The 22,309-nt window shown below is 42.2% G+C and overlaps 2 protein-coding genes and 1 long non-coding RNA gene across 6 annotated transcripts in view; 2 read left to right on the plus strand and 1 right to left on the minus strand.

The window, feature by feature from the left end:
- coq8aa (coenzyme Q8A, genome duplicate a) overlaps positions 1–6,706 on the plus strand; it is a 32,037-nt gene extending 25,331 nt beyond the window's left edge. For both annotated transcript variants that reach the window (XM_024420404.2, XM_042321713.1), the window contains exons 7-15: positions 1,511–1,596; positions 1,879–2,019; positions 2,702–2,783; positions 3,130–3,223; positions 4,230–4,371; positions 4,617–4,724; positions 4,922–4,987; positions 5,084–5,170; positions 5,353–6,706. In XM_024420404.2, the coding sequence (XP_024276172.2) occupies positions 1,511–1,596; positions 1,879–2,019; positions 2,702–2,783; positions 3,130–3,223; positions 4,230–4,371; positions 4,617–4,724; positions 4,922–4,987; positions 5,084–5,170; positions 5,353–5,646 (1,100 nt within the window). In that variant the 3' untranslated portion in view covers positions 5,647–6,706. The remainder of the gene's footprint in view (positions 1–1,510; positions 1,597–1,878; positions 2,020–2,701; positions 2,784–3,129; positions 3,224–4,229; positions 4,372–4,616; positions 4,725–4,921; positions 4,988–5,083; positions 5,171–5,352) is intronic.
- A 1,651-nt stretch (positions 6,707–8,357) lies between these two features.
- On the minus strand, positions 8,358–14,752 carry LOC112250341. 3 transcript variants are annotated; one of them, XM_024420413.2, is made up of 13 exons: positions 14,242–14,369; positions 13,958–14,129; positions 12,924–12,993; positions 12,759–12,825; positions 12,551–12,678; positions 12,341–12,410; positions 12,031–12,240; positions 11,732–11,770; positions 11,435–11,563; positions 9,622–9,744; positions 9,414–9,476; positions 9,107–9,298; positions 8,358–8,972 (listed from the first exon to the last, which is right to left on the minus strand). In XM_024420413.2, exons 3-13 carry the CDS (start codon positions 12,930–12,932, stop codon positions 8,755–8,757), a joined length of 1,248 nt encoding a protein of 415 aa, XP_024276181.1. In that variant the 5' UTR covers positions 12,933–12,993; positions 13,958–14,129; positions 14,242–14,369; the 3' UTR covers positions 8,358–8,754. The 3 variants fall into 3 exon arrangements, with proteins under 3 accessions (XP_024276181.1, XP_024276182.1, XP_024276180.1); XM_024420414.2 differs by lacking the exons at positions 13,958–14,129; positions 14,242–14,369 and adding an exon at positions 14,729–14,752 and having other exon boundaries at positions 11,513–11,563; XM_024420412.2 differs by lacking the exons at positions 13,958–14,129; positions 14,242–14,369 and adding an exon at positions 14,729–14,752.
- LOC112250344 lies at positions 14,359–19,358 on the plus strand. The gene is made up of 5 exons (XR_002953516.2): positions 14,359–14,435; positions 15,403–16,051; positions 16,185–16,230; positions 16,401–16,493; positions 16,735–19,358. It is a non-coding gene; the product is annotated as an uncharacterized LOC112250344 (long non-coding RNA).
- The last annotated feature ends 2,951 nt before the right edge of the window (positions 19,359–22,309 follow it).

The following is a 22,309-nucleotide window of genomic DNA, read 5'->3' on the forward strand; positions in this document are numbered from 1 at the left end:
GGTACCAAATTTACTATTGATGGACAGCAACAGCCAAGGCATTGCCAGGGCTAAAAATAAGCCACCAACTATGTCAGAACTGCGACCTTTTGAGTTTGAAGTGATCGTCCTCTGATATTTCCGCTGATATTTCCCTATGTAAACTGATAGTGTCTAGGCTAATGTCCTTTGTTCTAAAACGTGTTGAATGATAAAACTGGTTTTCAAACTGGCTTGGTATTCTAGGAAGGTTGTTGCATATATCAATGGCTGTCTAATCATAACAGAAAAACGTGTCTGTTCAGCAGTCCTCATGCAAGTTAGGACAAACACACATGATGATAATCACTGTAATTTACAGTAAGACAAAGGTCAAATCACTATTACTTCAGTTGATCCCTCCATTTATTAAGTGCAGCCGACTCTTAAATGTGTTCTGCTTAACTAAATACTAAAGACGCCCTCACTCACAATCAGCCGGGTCTGGCAGGAGTATCTACCCCATTAGTATCAGAAAGCAAAGACCTCAGGTCCCCTCTGACCACTGTGTTTTGGGTTCTATTTCATCTGTTTGAGGTGCCATTCTCCTCTGCTGCCTTTTTCCACTTGTTGTCGGAATGGTGACCCGGTTATAGATCTTTCCCACAATGCTCTGCAACCCAGCTCCCACCACGTTGTTTTGGTTAAAATGCAAAGTCATCGTTGTTGCTATAATACATTTGAGGGACCGTTTTAAGGCACTGCCAGCTAAAGCTATGTGAAGATTGTTGCTGTGCCAAATGTGTTGGCCTCCCAGAGACGTTTAGTGAACACTGGCGAGGACTTAATCTCTGTGATTGAACTGTGATAAAGGCCCAGAGGCACTAAGGGTTTAAAGGTGATTTTGAGTCCTGTGATTGTTCTTTCATTACTCAACATGTTGAACTGAATAGGATACTGCGATTAAGACCTGCGATTTTATGTCCTGTATTGGTGCATAGTGTAATGAACAGGTTGACAGACAGGAACAACATGGCTTGTCTCATGTTTTGTTCTGACTGTTGATGTCAGGCTGACTCTGCTTTGATCAGTCATTCACTTTGATCTCTCTCCTCTGTCCGTCGCCTTCAGATGATGCCTTCATCAACCCCCAGCTGGCCAAGATCTTTGATCAGTCATTCACTTTGTCCTTCAGATGATGCCTTCATCAACCCCCAGCTGGCCAAGATCTTTGATCAGTCATTCACTTTGATCTCTCTCCTCTGTCCGTCTCCTTCAGATGATGCCTTCATCAAGATCCCCAGCTGTCCGTCTCCTTCAGATGATGCCAAGATCTTTGATCAGTCATTCACTTTGATCTCTCTCCTCTGTCCGTCGCCTTCAGATGATGCCTTCATCAACCCCCAGCTGACCAAGATCTTTGATCAGTCATTCACTTTGATCTCTCTCCTCTGTCCGTCGCCTTCAGATGATGCCTTCATCAACCCCCAGCTGGCCAAGCTCTTTGATCAGTCATTCACTTTGATCTCTCTCCTCTGTCCGTCTCCTTCAGATGATGCCTTCATCAACCCCCAGCTGGCCAAGATCTTTGAGCGTGTGAGACAGAGTGCAGACTTCATGCCCATCAAACAGATGACGGTAAGGTTTCACCTTTAATAACCTGCTCTTAAGCCCCCCCTCCCCTGACTAGTCCTTTAGCCTCTTGCTAGAAAGAGGTACTGGAAAACAAATGAGTATCGCGCAGCTCTCTGAATCATTAGTCAGTCAGTAAGACAAGTGAAAAACAGATTACGATTAGATCTGTTGAACCCCAGTCAATTAATGAGGGTCCATAACTGAAAACTAACTCCCATCTCTGTGACACACACTGTTGAGGGAGCTGCCAGTGGTTTATGAGTGGTTGTGTTCCTGTCCCTGCAGAAGTCCATCAACAACGACCTGGGCCCTAACTGGAGGGACAAGCTGGAGTCGTTTGAGGAGCGGCCGTTTGCTGCGGCCTCCATTGGACAGGTCCATCTGGCTAAAATGAAGAACGGCAAGGAGGTGGCCATGAAGATCCAGGTGAGATAGAGAAACCTGCTGCTGCTTCTTCTGGAGCTACAGATAGAAATGTAAGGAATAGAGCTGAGCGGACATGATTCCCTACTCTATATGACAAACTATATTTAGAAACAATACAGAACGTTCAGATGGAAATGTAACGTTGCACCCTCCTAAATAATCCCCTGGTAGTAGTACAAGGTCACATTAACGCACACAGTAGAGGCTTTTTCCAACCTCATTAAAGGTATCTTGCATAGTCACATTGTAGAGGTCCACAGTGTAGAGATGACCGATGTTGAATGTCAGCAGTGACCACCAGCATTCGCTTTTCTGCTGTTCTCATGGCTGCATTTAAGGCAGTGCTCGTCTTTTCAAGAAGAAATCAAACTCTTTTTTTAAATGTATTCAACTTTTTAAGCACATGGGAATCTTGCGTGTCAACTCAGTATTGTTTATCTAAATTGTATTAGAGTAAGCTCTTCCCACATGTTCACCAGTCAAAAGACCTACAGCATGGAAAGCATGTTTGTTGTTATAAACTGTATAGGTTTATCTCAAATTGTATATAGACAAGGGAGCTAAGTGCTCCATTAGCATGTCCCATATACAATGTCATGGCAGTGTTTTGTCTTCACGTCAGGGCAGGTTTATGTCAAACTGGTAGACATGGTTGTTTTATCATGCTGTTTGTCCCATGCAGTACCCCGGAGTGGCTAAGAGCATCGACAGTGACGTCAATAACCTGATGACCCTCCTCACCATGAGCAATGCGCTGCCTGAAGGTGACGACCCCTGGAAGGATTGAATTTGTTATTTATGGGCTCAAACTATACACAACTGAGATAGCATGACATAGTCCAATCACATGTATGACATGGCTCAGAATAATGGGGATTTTCCAGCCCCCCCTCCCTATAAGCAAACACTATTATCCTGTTCCGATCCTGCTCACACACACATGCAGTGTCACAGACAGCAGAGAGAGACCATCATTGATCCTCGGTAGGGTGACTCGTTCCCATCAGTCAGGGCTTCCACTGAGCCAGGAATGATTGGAGCACACATCCTCTACATGGAAGATAAATTATTATCAACCCCCCCCTCTCCCTCTGTTTGAATTCTGTACAGGTCTCTTCCCTGAGCATTTGATTGAGGTGATGAGCAGAGAGCTGGCGCTGGAATGTGATTACATAAGAGAGGCCAAATGTGCCAAGAAATTCAAGTGAGTAATGAAAACAACAAGATGTGCTCCTTCTTAAAGACCACCTCCCTGTAACTACTTTCATCATCTAACCTAAGTCACTGCTCTGCTCCTGAAATGAAAAGTGAAGGGGGTACAATTGCTCTATTTTGGATGAAGTTGGCCTTCAGGGGCTAAGAATAGCCGCTCTAGCCCTCTGGGGAGCATTAGGTTTCGATATGAAGGTGCACCATTTGGCTTGCAGCCAGCTTTTAAATTTAGACATACTAGAAATAATACAAGGAGACAACAAGCACTCCCTCTGCATGCCCTCTCCTCATGTCCTCGCTCCATGATCTGTTGACGGGCAGGCAGGGTGAGGGTTTATGTCCAGAGCGGGGGCTCCTGTTACACACGCAGTACACACCAGCTGTGGATGACATATGCTTTTCACCTTGACCGTGGACAGTGACACCTCTCCCTTCTATGCATAGTCATACAGTACATGGTTCACCCTCCCCATTAAACAGTGATTTCTACAGCCCAAGCACATGGAGTTAGTGTAGACTCTGGAGGGTTATTTGAGGGATTGTGGCGATGCAATGAGCTGTTGTTGAGGACACTCACTGATTTTTATTTATTTTTATTTAACCTTTTATTTAACTAGGCAAGTCATAAGAACAGATTCTTATTTACAATGACGTCCTACCCCGGGCCAATTGTGCACCACCCTATGGGACTCCCAATCACGGCCGGATGTGATACAGCCTGGAATCTAACCAGGGACTGTAGTGACACCTCTTGGACAGAGATGCAGTGCCTTAGACCGCTGCGCCACTCGGGAGCCCTACACTGCACTGATATTTTAAACTCACATAGTAGGACTATAAAGCTATTTGCAAACTAAAGATCCCGTGAATCTTTGTCACAAATAATGTACATATACTCCCGTTTAGTCCTAATTGCTGACTTATCCAGCAGTAGTTTTCAGAGCTGTATGTTGTTGTACCTGTGTCTGACGAGTGTTGCATATATGTGATTGGTACAGGGAGCTGCTGAAAGACCACCCGTTCTTCTACGTGCCAGATGTAATAGATGAGCTGAGCAGCAACGCCGTCCTCACCACAGAGCTGGTCCCAGGCTTCCCTCTGGACCAGGCTGAACAACTCTCCCAGGAACTTAAGAACGAGGTCAGCGCAGGCTGCAACTTTATTCAATAACCAAACAATTGCACCATTCTGGTGATTACTACTTACCTACAGTATATTGTGGAATGTGTGTGTTCTCTTGCCAAGCTTGTTTTGACGTGTAAGACAAACGCCACCACAACAACCTCCTTTCTCTGTCGCCTCATACACCAAAACACCAGTGTAATACTGCCCCTTGGTGGCCACACTGCAGAATGAAAAATGAGAACTCTCTCTCTCTCTGTCAGATCTGTGAGAATATCCTGAAGCTGTGTTTGAGGGAGCTGTTTGAGTTCAGATACATGCAGACTGACCCCAACTGGTCCAACTTCTTCTACGACCCGCAGACACACAGGGTGAGTCTGCCTTTTAACTCTTATCAATTTCATCATTAGAGTCCACTGATTTTGATGACCCTCCTAAAGGTCCTTTCTGTTTAAAATGTAAATACCATGTCTTCTGTAGAGTCAAGTCTATACAGTAACCCCCATCCAGTAGCACGATTTTGCTGAATGCTTCAAATAACTAAACATTGCTACTGTTTCATCCATAGGTTGCGTTGTTAGATTTCGGCGCAACGAGAGGATTTAGTGAAGACTTCACTGACATCTACATTGAGGTGAGCTATTGGGCTATATATCCCCCAACAAAACATAACCGACCATAATGATTTCCTTCTAGGTGTGTGACATCTTTTATTCCTTGTTTTAACCAGCTCATCAAGTCCGCAGCAGAGGGAGACAGAGAGGGGGTTCTGAAGAGATCAAGAGACATGAAGTTCCTCACAGGTTATGAGTCGAAGGTGAGTGACTTCATTCTTTCTCAACACATGCATCAATAATGCTGTTTACCATTTTATTTAGTCACAATGAATTGAGAAGGCCCTTCATTAATCTATGGCATAAACTTAGTAGTGAACACTTAACTTAATTTCAAAATACACACACTCTGGTTATTACTGAGTATGTTCTGCACGTCCCTCAGTCCATGGAGAACGCCCATGTGGATGCGGTGATGATCCTGGGCGAGGCCTTTGCCTCCACGGAGCCCTTTAACTTTGGGGCCCAGAGCACTACGGAGCGCATCCACAACCTGATCCCCGTGATGCTGAAGCAGCGCCTCACCCCGCCCCCCGAGGAGACCTACTCCCTCCACCGCAAGATGGGCGGCTCCTTCCTCATCTGCTCCCGCCTCGACGCCAAGCTCAGCTGCAAGAACATGTTCCAGGAGGCCTATAACAACTACTGGAGGGACCGCCCCAACCGACCAAGCCAGTGACGGACACTGCAGAGGGCCAATGGCACCAGAGGGTGTGGACTATAAGGGAGGGATGTTGAACCAGCCTAGCCAGACTTGCTCTGCTGTAAATTGAATGTATATTAATGCCACTTTTCCTCGTCCCTCCCCCGAACAAGAATCTGTATTTTTTGTTGTGTTATTCGGAGTATATTAACATATTCACAAGACGTATGAGATGGTTGTTTGTATAGGTTGAGTTAACTGGGATGAATGCTATGATGTGTGTCTCGAGCGAGAATTGTAAAGCGATTGTGAAATCAAGACATTGTTTCTTTTGACACTATCTAATGGGCATAAAACACAAGGTAATGTATTGAAGAACAGTGACCTACATTTTCCAGAATGTGGAAGTAGTGCTAGTGTCCTATGAGGACAAAACAAATGCACAAATAATGCATAGACGTGTGAAAGGGAGTTTAAGTCACACTTATGCATAGTGCACACATGTTACCAGGGTACAGACCAATTCCTGTTGAGGGAGACGATTTGAGGACAATCTCCTATTTAGCCTGTCCTTATAAGAAATATCATAGTAGATTTATCAATGAGATGGCACTGTCAAGACATCAGTTGTTTCTGAGAGTTGGATGGATCATGGGAGATGGGTTTACTTCCAGTGCCAGAGGAAATAAGAACATGTGTTCTCATTGACTGATCTACTTTACTCTGGACCTGTAGCACAAAAATGGAGTGTTTTAGCACCAGTGTTGTTTGTGTGTCCTGGTGGGCCTGTGACATTTTGAGTAGGTTTTCCTTTATCGGGGGGTGACATCTGCAGGGTTTATATCAGTTTAGACAACACTAACTACTGTTTTGCCATTTACTTTGTGGTGGAAAGACAGTTGAGGCAAGATGAAAGTGATCCTAAATCACTTAGTGTGAATAACTGCAAATGTGCCTATAGTTTTTCTAGGATATTTAGAAATAAATAACGCTTTGTCTCTTTATATTGATATCAGAAGTTTGAAAACCATGGTTTTTACATTTTCTAATCAATGGCATTCTTAATACAAGGGTTGTGATTAAATATTTGATTCAACACTTTTGCATTTTTATGAAAATAAGAACTATGAGCAACTTACATTTTATTTAGCTTTAAGTCCATCTACAGAGAAATTCCTCATGAAACACAAATTAATGAATGATGCATTGGGAAAGTATTCATCCACTTGACTTTTTAAAATGGATTAAATAAAACATTTCAAAATCTGCACAAAATATCCCATAATGACAAAGTGAAAACAGGTGGTTGAATTTTTTTGCAAATGTATTAAAATAGAAATTATTTCCATAAGTATTCAGACCCATTGCCATGAGACTTGAAATTGAGCTCTGGTGCATCCTGTTTCCATTGATCATCCTTGATGTTTCTACAACTTGGAGTCCACCTGTGGTAAATGAAATTGATTGGACATGATTTGGAAAGGCACCTGTCTATATAAAAAGGTCCCACAGTTGACAGTGCATGACAAAAAGCCAAGACAATGAGGTCAAAAGAATTCTCTGTAGCGCTCTGAGGCAGAATTGTGTCAAGGCACAGATCTGGGGAAGGGTATCGAAAAATGTCTGCAGCACTAACGGTCCCCAACACTCATAAATGGAAGACGTTTGGAACCACCAAGACCCTAGAGCCGCCCGGCCAAACTGAGCAATCAGGAGAGAAGGGCCTTGGTCAGGGAGGTGACCAAGAACCCGATTTTTCAATGACAGAGCTCCAGAGTTTCTCTGTGGAGATGGACAACCATCTCTGCAGCACTCCACCAATCAGGCCTTTATGGTAGAGTGGCCAGATGGAAGCCACTCCTCAGTAAAAGGCACCACACATGAGAGCCTGCTTGAAGTTTGCCAAAAGGCACCTGACCATAAGAAACAAGATTCTCTGGTCTGTAGAAACCAAGAGTGAACACTTTGGTCTGAATGCTAAGCATCACATCTGGAAGAAACCTGGCACCATCCCTAAAGTGAAGCATGGTGGTGGCAGCATCATGCTGTGGGGATGTTTTTCAGTGGCAGGGACTGGGAGATTAGGATCGAGGGAAAGATGAACAGAGCAAAGTACAGAGAGATCCTTGATGAAAACCTGCTCCAGAGTGCTCAGGGCCTGACTGTGGCAAAGGTTTACCTTCCAAGAGGACAACAACTCTAAGAGCACAGCCAAGACAACACAGGAGTGGCTTTGGGACAAGCCTCTGAATGTCCTGAATGGCCCAGCCAGAGCCCGGACTTGAATCCAATCTAACATCTCTGGAAAGACCTGAAAATAGCTGTGCCGCAACGTTCCCCATCCAACCAGATAGAGTGAGGATCTGCAGAGAAGAATGGGAGAAACTCCCCAAATACAGGTGTGCCAAGCTTGTGGCGTCATACCCAAGAAGACTCGGCTGTAATTGCTGCCAAAGGTGCTTCAACAAAGTACTGAGGAAAGGGTCTGAGTACTCATGTAAATGTGATATAATCCGTTATTTAATACATTTTTTGCTTTGTCCATTATGAGGTATTGTGTAGATTAATCCATTTTAGAATAAGGCTGTAACGTAACAATGTGGGAAAAGTCAAGGGATCTGAATATACTGTTGATATCACAGTTTGGGGAAAAAAAACAGATCAATGTCATTCTTACTAAGTTATTCAATATTTGATGTAACACTTTCTTACTTGTTCTGAATTATTTTCATAGATTAGGACATCTGTAAGCAAAATAAATATCATTTAATGATACTGTAGTTACAACTTTTCAATCTCTTATGATTGAGTAGTGACAGACAAGCATTTTTTTAAAGTACACCCAACACCAAAAGAAGGAAAAGCTGAAATTCACACGAGGCATCCCACATGATTGGTAGTGTTAAGAGGGCATGCTTGGAGGTCAGCCACTGCAAAGATTCCCTTACAACAGCTGTTCTACAGTGAGACATCTAATTTAGTCCTGCTTGAGTATCAACAGTCATTCATTTGGTTGACTACACAGATTGACATGCTTTATTCTGAACTAGAATGAATTACCAACGCCTTGAATGTAGAATGAGGTTTTTAAATCATGTTTGCGTGTTAAACTTCAGACACTACTTTGTTGCCACCAGGGGACACTTAACGTTTGTAAGTAGTGCTGCTGTATTTCTGTAAGGCCTTGTGTATGAGAGTCACTGCTTTATCATTTGTTTCACAAGGCAGAAGTCCCTTAGAGTCATGGAAGAGAACATTAACTTCCTCCACTACGTTTATGTAGTGAGATGCAGGTCTCTGGCTTGTGACAAAGCAGTGATCAAAAGTATGGTGCATCACCACTAGAATGACATCTTTGTTACCTGTTGAGAGACACAATTAAATCTTTAGTACTTCCACATAAAAATATATTTTTCATTAGTCAGTCATTCTACAATATGGACCAATACATCCTGTTGAGTTACTTTCATGCTGTAATCTTAAAGGGCTTTCCTACTTTTAACTTTGCTCATGGCGGCATCAATGTCTGTTCCCACACGAGATGTAATAGGACAGAAGGCTATTATGACTTGGCAGTCTTCTGGTCTGGTCTCCTCTCGCTTTAGTCCTACTGCCAGAACATCCACTTGTTTCATGAGTGCAAGGTGAGTGTTCAGGGTTTTTCCACAGACTTGTGAATGGACTTTAACTGTTCAAGACAAAAAAATGAATTCACACTTTATACAACGCCAATATAATAATTCACCATATTTTTATTTTTATAAATTAGGAGGTAAGATGAGTATCATATTGATTAGTCTCACCTGCTTGTTTCTTATTTAGAGGTTCAGTTGCTCCAAAATGCCACCAAGGTGAGGACATCTTATCTGAAAGTATTCATTTAAAATCACACACTTTCTTAACAATAATTGTGTCCAATTACAAAATATCATTAAAGGATTTCATGACATTGAACAGTTTTTAGGTTTTGATATTGACTTGTGTGGCATTGTGCAGAAATGTGGTTCCTACCTCCTGCTCCTAGATGGTCTGCAGACCTTGATTTCTCTTGTTTGCATCGTGGCTCGGGCAGCCCACTACCAGGGGAAATTTGAGAAGGATCCGTTATACTTTTTTGAAAATGGGTGTCAGCACCTAAGGATGAGAACCACATAGCCTACTTGTAAATTCTAATCAAACTCTTTTGCTAAGGATTTTAATACCAGGTACACAGCCAACAGTCAAATTAAATGTTTGATATACCACATACAGTTGAAGTCGGAAGTTTACATACACTTAGGTTGGTGTCATAAAACCTAGTTTTTCAACCACTCCACAAATTTCTTGTTAACAAACTGTAGTTTTGGCAAGTCGGGTTAGGACATCTACTTTGTGCATGACACAAGTAATGTTTACAGACAGATTATTTCACTGTATCACAATTCCAGTGGGTCAGAAGTTTATATACACTAAGTTGACTGTGCCTTTAAACAGCTTGGAAAATTCCAGAAAATTATGTCATGGCTTTAGAAGCTTCTGATAGGCTAATTGACATCATCTGAGTTAATTGGAGCTGTACCTGTGGATGTATTTCAAGGCCTATCTTCAAACTCAGTGCCTCTTTGCTTAACATCATGGGAAAATAAAATAAAAATCAGCCAAGACCTCAGAAAAAAAACTGTAGACCTCCACAAGTCTGGTTCATCCTTGGGAGCGATTTCCAAACGCCTGAAGGTACCACATTCATCTGTACAAACAATAGTACGAAAGTATAAACACCATGGGACCACGCAGCCGCCATACCGCTCAGGAAGGAGACGCGTCCCGTCTCCTAGAGATTATCGTACTTTGGTGCGAAAAGTGCAAATCAATCCCAGAACACCACCAAAGGAACTTGTGAAGATGCTGGAGGAAACAGGTACAAAAGTATCTATATCCACAGTAAAACGAGTCCAATGTCGACATAACCTGAAAGCCCGCTCAGCAAGGAAGAAGCCACTGCTCCAAAAACAGCCACAAAAAAGCCAGACTAGTTTGCAACTGGGGACAAAGAACGTACTTTTTGGAGAAATGTCCTCTGGTCTGATAAAACAAATAGAACTGTTTGGCCATAATGACCATTGTTATGTTTAGAGGAAAAAGAGGGAGGCTTGCAAGCCAAAGAACACCATCCCAACTGTGAAGCACAGGGGTGGCAGCATCATGTTGTGGGGGTGCCTTGCTGCAGGAGGGACTGGTGCACTTCACAAAATAGATGGCATCACGAGGAAAGAAAATGTGGATATATTGAAGCAACATCTCAAGACGTCAGTTAGGAAGTTACAGCTTGGTCGTAAATGGGTCTTCCAAATGGACAATGACCCCAAGCATACTTCCAAAGTCAAGGTATTGGAGTGGCCATCACAAAGCCCTGACCTCAATCCCATAGAAAATTTGTGGGCAGAACTGAAAAAGAGTGTGCGAGCAAGGACTACAAACCTGACTCAGTTACACCAGCTCTGTCAGGAGGAATGGGCCAAAATTCACCCAACTTATTGTGGGAAGCTTGTGGAAGGCTACTCGAAACATTTCACCCAAGTTAAACAATTTAAAGGCAATGCTACCAAATACTAATTGAGTATGTAAACTTCTGACCCACTGGGAATGTGATGAAAGAAATAAAAGCTGATAAATCATTCTCTGTACTATTATTCTGACATTTCACATTCTTAAAATAAAGTGGTGATCCTAACTGACCTAAGACAGGGAATGTTGAATTTGATTAAATGTCAGGAATTGTGAAAAACGGAGTTTAAATGTATTTGGCTAAGGTGTGTGTAAACTTCCGACTTCAACTGTAGGTTACCAGCTGCTCCTAAAGTATGAGTGTGTGACATTGAGGTCTCATCTTGAGTTTCTTTGAAGGTGGGTCTGTTCGGCGCACCAGACACTTCTGTTCTGCATTGTTTGGGCTGGCTGTCAGCGGCACATGAGGCTGAGGACCACATAAAATACTATGAATTAAAATCAACAGTATTGCAGCACATTCTTGTGAGTCTGCAAGTCATTGTGGTTAGCTTTGCAAGCTGTAAAAGGGTTTAATAACATCTGTAGAATTATTACATTTTGACAATAAAGTGCCCTGTTAAAGGTTTTGCGTTACCTGATGATCCTGAGGTGCGATTAACAGATGTTTTCTGGACTAAAAAAAAGATTGAAGGATTAGTGCCGTTAACTGGGGTTCTTTCAGGCTAAGACAGGACTGTGTTCGAGTGCCATTACAGTGCCACTAGTTGAAGCCAACCTAGGCCTTGAATGTTTAACTTCAACAAAACTGTACTATTCATGAAATCTACTACAGTGTTTATGATTTGTATGCCATCATCTACCGTCTTTTGATTCATGAAGAATGAGGAATGAGACCCACTGTGCTGCAGCTAACACAGCAGTTAAGTAATTTACCCTCAACATTTGATGGCTGGTTTCCTGCTATAGCAGAGTCAACTGATGGAGATGCAGCACTGCTCTGAGCCTCCATGGACTCTTCTCTAATGTAGCTCTTGAGCAAACCAACGTGTGCCTGAATGAAGTAGAGGGCTTCGGCCAGCTGCTTCTCCAAATCTCTAAGAATAGGGAAGTAGCCATGTAACACTCCCCCGGGAACAAGTGCATCTGTAAGGAGAAAGTGACCAGTGCATACAATTACAACCAAAGATACACCAAAACTGTATTGGGTGAGTGCTATGCTGAATTGTTTTGAAAAGGGACTTACTCTCCATGACATCAACCGGAAGGAATTCCCTTAGCTTGTTAAGAACTAAAGTAATAGGTTTAGCTGTGTTCTAAGAATCAGAAATATTACAGAAAACAGGGGAATTAGTACATCCAATGGAATTGCACATTGAATCAAACATTCTAGTAACTAGTGAATGATTCCAGAATAGTGGTACAGTAGCTTTAGAAGCTATTGGGCTATACCAACCTGTTTAGATGTATTTATAAGTTCACTGATCTTCTTTCTAAGTTTTAAATGTTGAAGGCTTGGCAGAAGTTCGTTCAGATCTGCTCTTGTTAACTCTTGAATGTCAATGTCATCTGTAATTTCAGCAACTAGAAACAAACGATGTAATTAGGAACACAGTTGACAACACAATGCATAAAGCTCAGTCAGATGTTCCATGTTAACTTACTTGCCAGGGCATGTGCTGCAACTGGTGAGAGGCTCCTGATTTGCTCTTCCAAACTCATTGTCCTTGCCTAGGAGGAAGACATTGATATGCTATGTATTAGTCCAAAGCATTGTTCACAGGTTTACACAGCTGCTTAATGTTACTGTATAATGTCATTGTAGTTACCTGACTCATACTTGTACTTTCACACTGATGCTGCTGTAGGAAAATAGGATTTGATCCCAGCTGCTCTGACCTGTCAGTATGATAACAAAGCATTATGGAGGGTATGTTTACTAGTCTGGGCACAACGTTACAACACTTTCAGAAAAAACATGCATTGTGAAGTAGCCTACAATATACAATTTATCTGCAACGTTTTACATGTTGAAAATATTGAGTAAGCTAAGCCTGGATATTGAATTTACGATTCCAATAATAGTGACAAGGTATAGTCGACGTCAAACATTCAGCCTGCCACACAGTCACTATAGAAGCTCTAGTCTAGAGCGCCTGGTTAAATTGTGGTTAGGAGCATTTTTTAAACTATCCATGGATAAAGTAGTAAGACATATTGTTTGAACGTCACAACACATCCGGGTATCTCAAGCACCCCGGTAAAACACAAGAGTTGCAGTAATGAACATTTACCAACAGATGGAATCACTGTGTCATTTTACACCCATAACACATATGTTATTGTTTTTTATCAGCTTATATTTAAATTATTTTGACAATTTTATATTACACAAAATTCCCTACGGTATACAGAACGTATTACATTAAACAAACTAACGTTTTCACCACACATGAGTTACAGGAAATACACATCCTTTTACCTCAAATAAGTGACCAGTGTGTTTAGGGATTAATTGTTATGTCATTTCTTCCATATAACGACTTATTTCAGCATAATGACCATGAATTTGGACATCTAAAACCGGTATTTTGAAACTGGGCTATAAATCAAAAATCCATAACATCAGGGAGCAGAAACAGTATCATTTTAATGTATGTTTTAGGAATATAAATGATCATTTTAATATTATTTTTCAACATGAATCTACTTAATTTGGTAAAACTACTGAATGAGTCCAAAAACCGTGCTACAATGTATTGATTTGGATTATATAAGTGAAATCGTGAAAATAAGTTTGTCCTAGTGCATAATCAGTCATAGGCCACGAATCGAGGCATGAAAATGATGAATAGCAACTCACCTGCTGCTGTTTAATATCGAACTTTATCACGCTGCCAAGATCAGACAGGCCATACGAAACCGTCACAGGGTTTAGATGTATTTTTAATGCAATGACTGTCGGTTGGATGAGTTGGACGTCAAAAACAGCAAATTATCGGTGTCCTTTACCAGAAATTGTACTGACATGATTTCTAGTAAAGTGAAAGCAAAACCAAAGACAGAATAGAAAGGTTTAGTGCTGTTCGGGATCCTTGGGACGTCCACATTCTAAACCCTAACCCCTACCTTAACCATAACCCTTACCTTAACATTGATCTGTAAAAAGAAGTATCATAACCATTTCAAATGTAAACTTTAATGGTGTAACGTCAGCGTTTGGACGTCCCAAGCATCCCGAATAGCAATGATAATACAGGAACTGCTTATCCAGTACTTCACACTTGTAGGCACTGGGTGCGTTTGAGTGGTAAACCGAAAGTAGCCGGAAATCGATGAAGGTAAATATCACAGATTATCCATTATATTGACCAGATACTCCATTGGCCACCCTAACAATGAAAATACATGTATTTTAAAAAGGAGTGCTGTCGGGAAGAGGCAAGACCAGGTGGACCATTCTAGCCAATGAGAGAGCAGATACGAATGTGATAACAGGCACAGCGCCTATATAAAGTGTTTTTTCTCAAAGTTACCGGGATGTCACGTGTCCTACTTATATCAGTACACTCGTAACAACCTAAGCACTAAGGAACTTATATTCAATCAAAAGCCGCACGTAGCAAATAATTACATTTTCTGTTAACCAAATTTGACACCCTCTCATTGACCTCCATACAAAAGCTCCTCGCTTGGTGAGCGAAAACACGCCACCTGCTGGAGAAGACAGATTTTGGGCCCATTTATCCCTTTTCCTCCTCTGCTGTTTTTAGGAAATGCTCCTCTAGTTAGGATTTTTTTTTATCTTGGCTACTTAACCAGACGGCCTGACCTCATCACTACTCGCCAAATCTTTCCCCCAGTGGCCCCATGTTCTGAACATGGCTGATCACTCATCAACAATGGCACCAAACTTTGGGCAACAGGTCATTCATATGTTTACCTAAGTAGTTACATGGTTTGTCATTAAATGTTAGTATTACATAGACACGCTTCTAATATCTGTAGATTATTGACCCCTGACTGACAATTTCAAAGTACGTTAGCTTAGTTGGCTGGCTTTTGTGTCAGACTAGGTAGCCAAATGGAATGAGTCGCAAGACTGCATGCATGTAATGTTACAGCTAGCCACTGCCACCCATACTGAAATATTTGTGTGTTTGAGTGAGTGTGTGTGAGAGAGAGAGAACAGTGACAACCCTAAATGGCTATTCCCATAACAATACCTGAAGTCTAGACCCAATCTTGCCTGATACCAGCTGGTTGGGTGACATTATTTCAAATTACAATTTGTATATGTCCTCACAGGCGATGGGGAGACACATTATGGACAAGCTCCTGTACAGATTGCAGCGGGCATGCAACGCCTTCCTCTTGATCTTGATTTACTTACAGTTTGTCTGCACCATTGAGATGATATTTATCAGCTCACTATCAAATCAAGTACACTTGCCTCAAGAGGTGTGCAGGGTCTCTCCAATCTGTATAGTCTAGTCAATGCTGAAATGGAAGAAGGAAATGCCCCATCAGTTGTTGCTGGCGAAATGAGACGTCTTAAACTGACTTTCAGAACAGCACCTTCGACAGCTGATTGAAATGGATCTGCCTGTACCTTGCATCGCCAAACTGCTTGTCACCTCAGCACAAACTGACCAACACAGAATGCAGGAATACAGTATTGTGGTGAGGAGAACATGCAGCCAAATGATAGACGAGGAGCTGGACAATCTGGTGGCCACAATCAAGACAAGTTCACCACAATTAGGATGGTGTGAGAACTTCTGAAAGCAATGGGTCATCAAGTCCAGTGGACCCGAGTGTGGGACTCAGTGCTTCGTGTAGATGCTGCAGGAATACAGGAAAGAGTGGCAGGACTTGGATGTGTTGTCAGAAGAACATACTCTGTTCAGGCTCCTCTTTCCGTCATACACGTGGACACCAACGACAAGATGATCAGGTAAGCTTAAACTCCATTCAGTTCAGGGGGGTCTCATAGGTCTCAGAGGCCATACAATGCTGCCTCTGTTATATTTTACTGCAAGATGGCAGTAAAATAGTATACAAAACTGTCCAAAAATGTCTTTCAACAGATATGGTTTTGTAATATTTGGTGGCATAGACGGCTTCTCAAGAAAGGTAACCTATTAATCTCCCATGGTATTTTGAAGTTCGTAATGCTTGTCTGACTCAATGTGGATAATCCAGTGCCTTGTACAATTCAAACGAATTGTTTATATAACAGCCCAGCTGTTTTTGTATGTGTTATTTTTTTATCACACACTCAGTTTCATAATGATATCTTATAGATCATGTACCTCGGTGCAGCAACCAACAACAAAGCATCAACCGCCCTTGGATTCTTGACTGGACTCTGTAGCGAAGCAAGGCTTTCCATTGAGGTAACAGCATCATTCCCTCTAGTGTTGTGTGGAATCAGGCATTTGTTTGTAAATTGACACCGTTGGTTACTTTGTATATGGCCTCGAATCAGACCATATGCCTGGTCTGCCTGAGGCCTTGTCTATCAAGACAAATATATTGATGTTGAACAAGTTTCATACACCACATAGAGGTGAGTGATTGAATTATGATGAACGGTTGTCTTGATTATAATGCTAGTGTTTGTATATCACCATCTAGGTGAGAGCAGACCAAGGCATGGAGAATGTGGACATCGCAACATGCATGTTTCATGTCTGAGGTTGTGGCAGGGGAAGCTTTATCTCTGGTAAAAGTGTTCACGATCAACAGTCATTTCCACCACTATTTGTTTGTGCTGAATACATAGATTATGACCACATATTATTGAAATTTGATCTGGTCTATACATTCTAGAGTATAGTTAGGCAGGTGGCCTACACCTAAATTATAACCCCTGCACTGAGTAGAGATAACAAGCTGTGCTGTTTCATGTATAACTGGTATTTCAATGCTTTGCAAAGGAGTGCCTTATACAGACAAGGAGTGCCTTATACAGACAAGGAGTGCCTTATAGACCACGTTTCCTTTCAGTTTTTTGGCAAGTTAAGTCATACCGTATAAAAAAGATATACAATGACAGTTTTATTGGAAACAGGAAGTGTCGGTAAAATCTGATAAATGCCGACAGATCATTTGTTCGTTGGACATGGTGCGATCTTTAAAAACTAATTGTGTGAGAATTGTTGGTGGAAACGCCTTTAAGCGCAAATAATTATATAATAACCATCATATTTAAGTAAATTTAGTCACGAGATGAAACAGTATGTTGTGTGGTCCTCCCACTATGCCTCGGGAAACCATGCAGTTCATTAGGCTACAGATTAAATAAATTATGAACTTCACAGGGTGGTGAAAGTGCACAGTGATCTTGATGCTCCTTTCCACTAGATATTTAGGGTCTTATTCTGGTGACATGATGATCGATACTTGGCTGCCAATTGACAAATGATTCTTGTTCTTATCAATAACAATCTCATCATGTAGACTAGCCTACATTGCGTGAAGCTGTTGTATCAGCAAACTGTTGTCTAGAGCGCAGGTACCAAGACCAGAGTGGGCGCGTTTGCTATTTAACCCAAACATTTGTGACAACTATCCGTAGAGTTGAAAATGAAATGGATTTTGTGTACACTATGTCATCACACACTGATTTTGGATCTTCAACAAGTCTGTTTGGTAGAAAACACCACTATTAGGAAAATGTGCATATTATCTTTACCCAGACTTCAGAATATTCGCATAAAAAAATCTGTAGCCAATTGGATGGAAACGTAGCTATGGAAACCTAGCTATAGAATCCAATGTCAATTCAATCTCTCACATGCATTGAAGAAAACAGTTCAATTCAACAGGAGACGGTGAAGTAGAAATGCAAAGTACCTTAGAATACTTTGACCAATTACATCTCCTTATGCACAGAAAGGTTACAATAATAGTAATAACTTGTGTGGGACAGAGGACTGGGTATGATGTTCAATGTTTCATTATGTTGCTTCAAATGTTCTCTCATATGCTTTCAGGTTTGAACAGTTATGGCAGGACTTGTAGATGGCCATGTCAAACATATTTGACAGGTCAAGGGAGCCCTCATCTTCCAAACTGTGTAGGACATTGTAAAACAGCCTTCACTTATTCTGTGTGCACCATGTATTCCTCCCACGCCTCCAAGCAGACCTAGACACCTTAACCAATGGATGGGATAAACATTCTCTGCACACCGAGCAAAATCTGACCCCCTACCAGCTATGGGAAATGGGACAAGCAGAGAATCCTGTCACCTTCCCCGGCAATGTGGAAGTATAGATTTAAAGTATCCACTATGAAAATGTAATTAAGTCTTATCTAAAAAATAAATAAAAAACGGGTTGTTTGTAAATGAACATGATCTTCCATGTTCAGGATTTAAACAACTGCCTGCCTGTCGGAGGAGCATGGCCAGGGAATTTTGGTCCCACCAGTGGAGTGCCCGCTGACAGAGCAGGATATGACACTGCTCAGAGCAGCCATCGACCCAACCTCACCATCGAGACTATGGACAAGATATTTATGCATCTGTTTTGAACTACGTGCTGCTACTTATGGATGAATGATCCTTACACCTCTGCTGATACTGTCTCAAGGAATAACCGTCTAGTCCAGTAATTCTAGAATGCTGCAATGTTATGTAATGTGGTCACAGTAAAATTATAACAATTGGTTGATTTTGATTGGCCACTAATGTTGTGGAAAATTTTATCCAACGATTAAGGCAGCAACTATATAATTGCATAATAGATCAATCTTTAATCAAGCAGTTGCAGGGGAGATCTGATTTCACAGGGAAGTACTCGAGGAGTAAATGGTGACATGTCCGGTGTTATAGTGGGAGGTGATCAGTTAATGATATTGTTACACAACAGTTATTTTATACAAGCAACAGTTCCAGAACACAATGGCCTTGTTTTAGTGTGCAGACATACCAGGAGTCTATGAAAGGCATGACATCAGTCTAACACAGAACAGGCTACAGAACAGCTCACCCCAAATTCGACCACCACTCTATGGACAACAGAATCAATGTTTATCTAAATGACTAAATGGAGATGTTTGAATACAAAAGAGATGCAGTCATTAAAATGTTCAAACTTTCCATTTTTTTTCTATATGGGGAAAAGTGATCCTTTTGACAAAAAAATAAACCTTCAAATAGAAAAAATCGACCCTGAATTATGTGATACATGTAACGTCAACTAAGCAAAAAAAGAAATGTCCTCTCACTGTCAACTGCGTTTATTTTCAGCAAACTTGTGTAAATATGTGTATGAACATAACAATATTCAACAACTGAGACATAAACTAAACAAGTTCCACAGACATGTAACTCACAGAAATTTAATAATGTGTCCCTGAATAAAGGCGGGGTCAGAATCAAAAGTAACAGTCAGTATCTGGTGTGGCCACCAGCTGCATTAAGTACTGCAGTGCATCTCCCCCTCATGGACTGCACCAGATTTGCCAGTTCTTGCTGTGAGATGTTACCCCACTCTTCCACCAAGGTGCCTGCAAGTTCCCAGACATTTCTGGGGGGAATGGCCCTAGCCTTCACCCTCCAATTCAACAGGTCCCAGACGTGCTCAATGGTATTGAGATCAGGGCTCTTCGCTGGCCATTGTCATGCTGTAGGGTTGTGTCAGGATGAGCCTGCAGGAAGGATACCACATGAGGGAGGAGGATGTCTTCCCCGTAACGCAGGGTGTTGAGACTGAGCTTGTTGTCATTGCAGGCAGTCTGATGATGCTGTGACACACCGCCCCAGACCATGACGGACCCCCCACCTCCAAATCGATCCCGCTCCAGAGTACAGGCCTCAGTGTAACGCTCATTCCTTCGACAATAAACGCAAATCTGACCATCACCCCTGGTGAGACAAAATGGTGACTAATCAGTGAAGAGCACTTTTTGCGAGTCCTGTCTGGTCCAGCGACTGTGGGTTTGTGCCCATAGGTGACGTTATTGCCGGTGATGTCTGGTGAGGACCTGCCTTATAACAGGCCTACAAGCCCTCAGTCCAGCCTCTCTCAGCCTATTGCGGACAGTCTGAGCACTGATGGAGGGATTGTGCATTCCTAGTGTAACTCGGGCAGTTGCTGTTGCCATCCTGTACCTGTCCCGCAGGTGTGATGTTCGGTTGTACCAATCCTGTGCAGGTGTTGTTACATGTGGTCTGCCACTGCGAGGACGGCCAGCTGTCCGTCCTGTTTCCCTGTAGCGCTGTCTTAGGCGTCTCACAGAACGGACATTGCAATTTATTGCCCTGGCCACATCTGCAGTCTTATAATGTCTCCTTGCAAGCATGCCTAAGGCACGTTCACGCAGAAGCGCAGGGACCCTGGGCATCTTTCTTTTGGTGTTTTTCAGAGTCAGTAGGAAGGCCTCTAGTGTCCTAAGTTTTCCTTAATGAATGAATATGGACCTGTGTAATGGTCGTTAAGACACTAACAGCTTACAGACAGTAGGCAAATTAATTGCCTACCGTCTGTAAGCTGTTAGTGTCTTAACGACCGTTCCACAGGTCCATATTCATTCATTGTTATCTTTGAAAGACAGGGTCCTGAAAAAGGGACATTTCTTTTTTTGCTGAGTTTAGAAACAAAAGTGATGCAATTAAGCACATCGAGTAATGAGTATGTTCTGTGTTCACATGTAAAAGCAGTATCAAAAGTAAACACTTTATCTGCCTTTCCAATGAAAACTAGTTTGAAAATTCTTAACATTTTAACATTTTCTGGACGATGCACAATGGTGTCTTGTTGAAAACATGACTGACACATCATGGGCCATAGACCGGTGGTGACCTGCAACTCAGCAGAACCGAATCATAAATGTGTGTGAGCGAGTGAGTGCGAGAGTTATGATATGATATTCATTGATCTGGCCAAGGCTTTCGACTGTCATTCACCACATCCTCATCGGCAGACTCGACAGCCTTGGTTTCTCAAATGATTGCCTCGCCTGGTTCACCAACTACTTCTCTGATAGAGCTCAGTGTGTCAAATCGGAGGGTCTGCTGTCCGGACCTCTGGCAGTGTCTATGGGGGTGCCACAGGGTTCAATTCTTGGACTGACTCTCTTCTCTGTATACATCAATGATGTCGCTCTTGCTGCTGGTGAGTCTCTGATCCACCTCTACGCAGACGACACCATTCTGTATACTTCTGGCCCTTCTTTGGACACTGTGTTAACAACCCTCCAGGCAAGCTTCAATGCCATACAACTCTCCTTCCGTGGCCTCCAATTGCTCTTAAATACAAGTAAAACTAAATGCATGCTCTTCAACCGATCGCTGCCTGCACCTGCCCGCCTGTCCAACATCACTACTCTGGATGGCTCTGACTTGGACGTGGACAACAACAAATACCTAGGTGTCTGGTTAGACTGTAAACTCTCCTTCCAGACCCACATCAAACATATCCAATCCAAAGTTAAATCTAGAATTGGCTTCCTATTTCGCAACAAAGCATCCTTCACTCATGCTGCCAAACATACCCTTGTAAAACTGACCATCCTACCAATCCTCGACTTCGGCGATGTCATTTACAAAATTGCCTCAAATACCCTACTCAACCAATTGGATGCAGTCTATCACAGTGCCATCCGTTTTGTCACCAAAGCCCCATATACTACCCACCATTGCAACCTGTATGCTCTCGTTGGCTGGCCCTCGCTTCATACTCGTCGCCAAACCCACTGGCTCCATGTCATCTACAAGACCCTGCTAGGTAAAGTCCCCCCTTATCTCAGCTCGCTGGTCACCATAGCATCACCCACCTGTAGCACGCGCTCCAGCAGGTATATCTCTCTGGTCACCCCCAAAACCAATTCTTTCTTTGGCCGCCTCTCCTTCCAGTTCTCTGCTGCCAATGACTGGAACGAACTACAAAAATCTCTGAAACTGGAAACACTTATCTTCCTCACTAGCTTTAAGCACCTGCTGTCAGAGCAGCTCACAGATTACTGCACCTGTACATAGCCCACCTATAATTTAGCCCAAACAACTACCTCTTTCCCTACTGTATTTATTTTATTTATTTATTTATTTTGCTCCTTTGCACCCCATTATTTTTATTTCTATTTTGCACATTCTTCCACTGCAAATCTCCCATTCCAGTGTTTTACTTGCTATATTGTATTTACTTTGCCACCATGGCCTTTTTTTGCCTTTACCTCCCTTATCTCATCTCATTTGCTCACATCG

This window comes from Oncorhynchus tshawytscha, linkage group LG05 (assembly GCF_018296145.1).
Source record: "Oncorhynchus tshawytscha isolate Ot180627B linkage group LG05, Otsh_v2.0, whole genome shotgun sequence".
NCBI classification, from domain to species: Eukaryota; Metazoa; Chordata; class Actinopteri; order Salmoniformes; family Salmonidae; genus Oncorhynchus; species Oncorhynchus tshawytscha.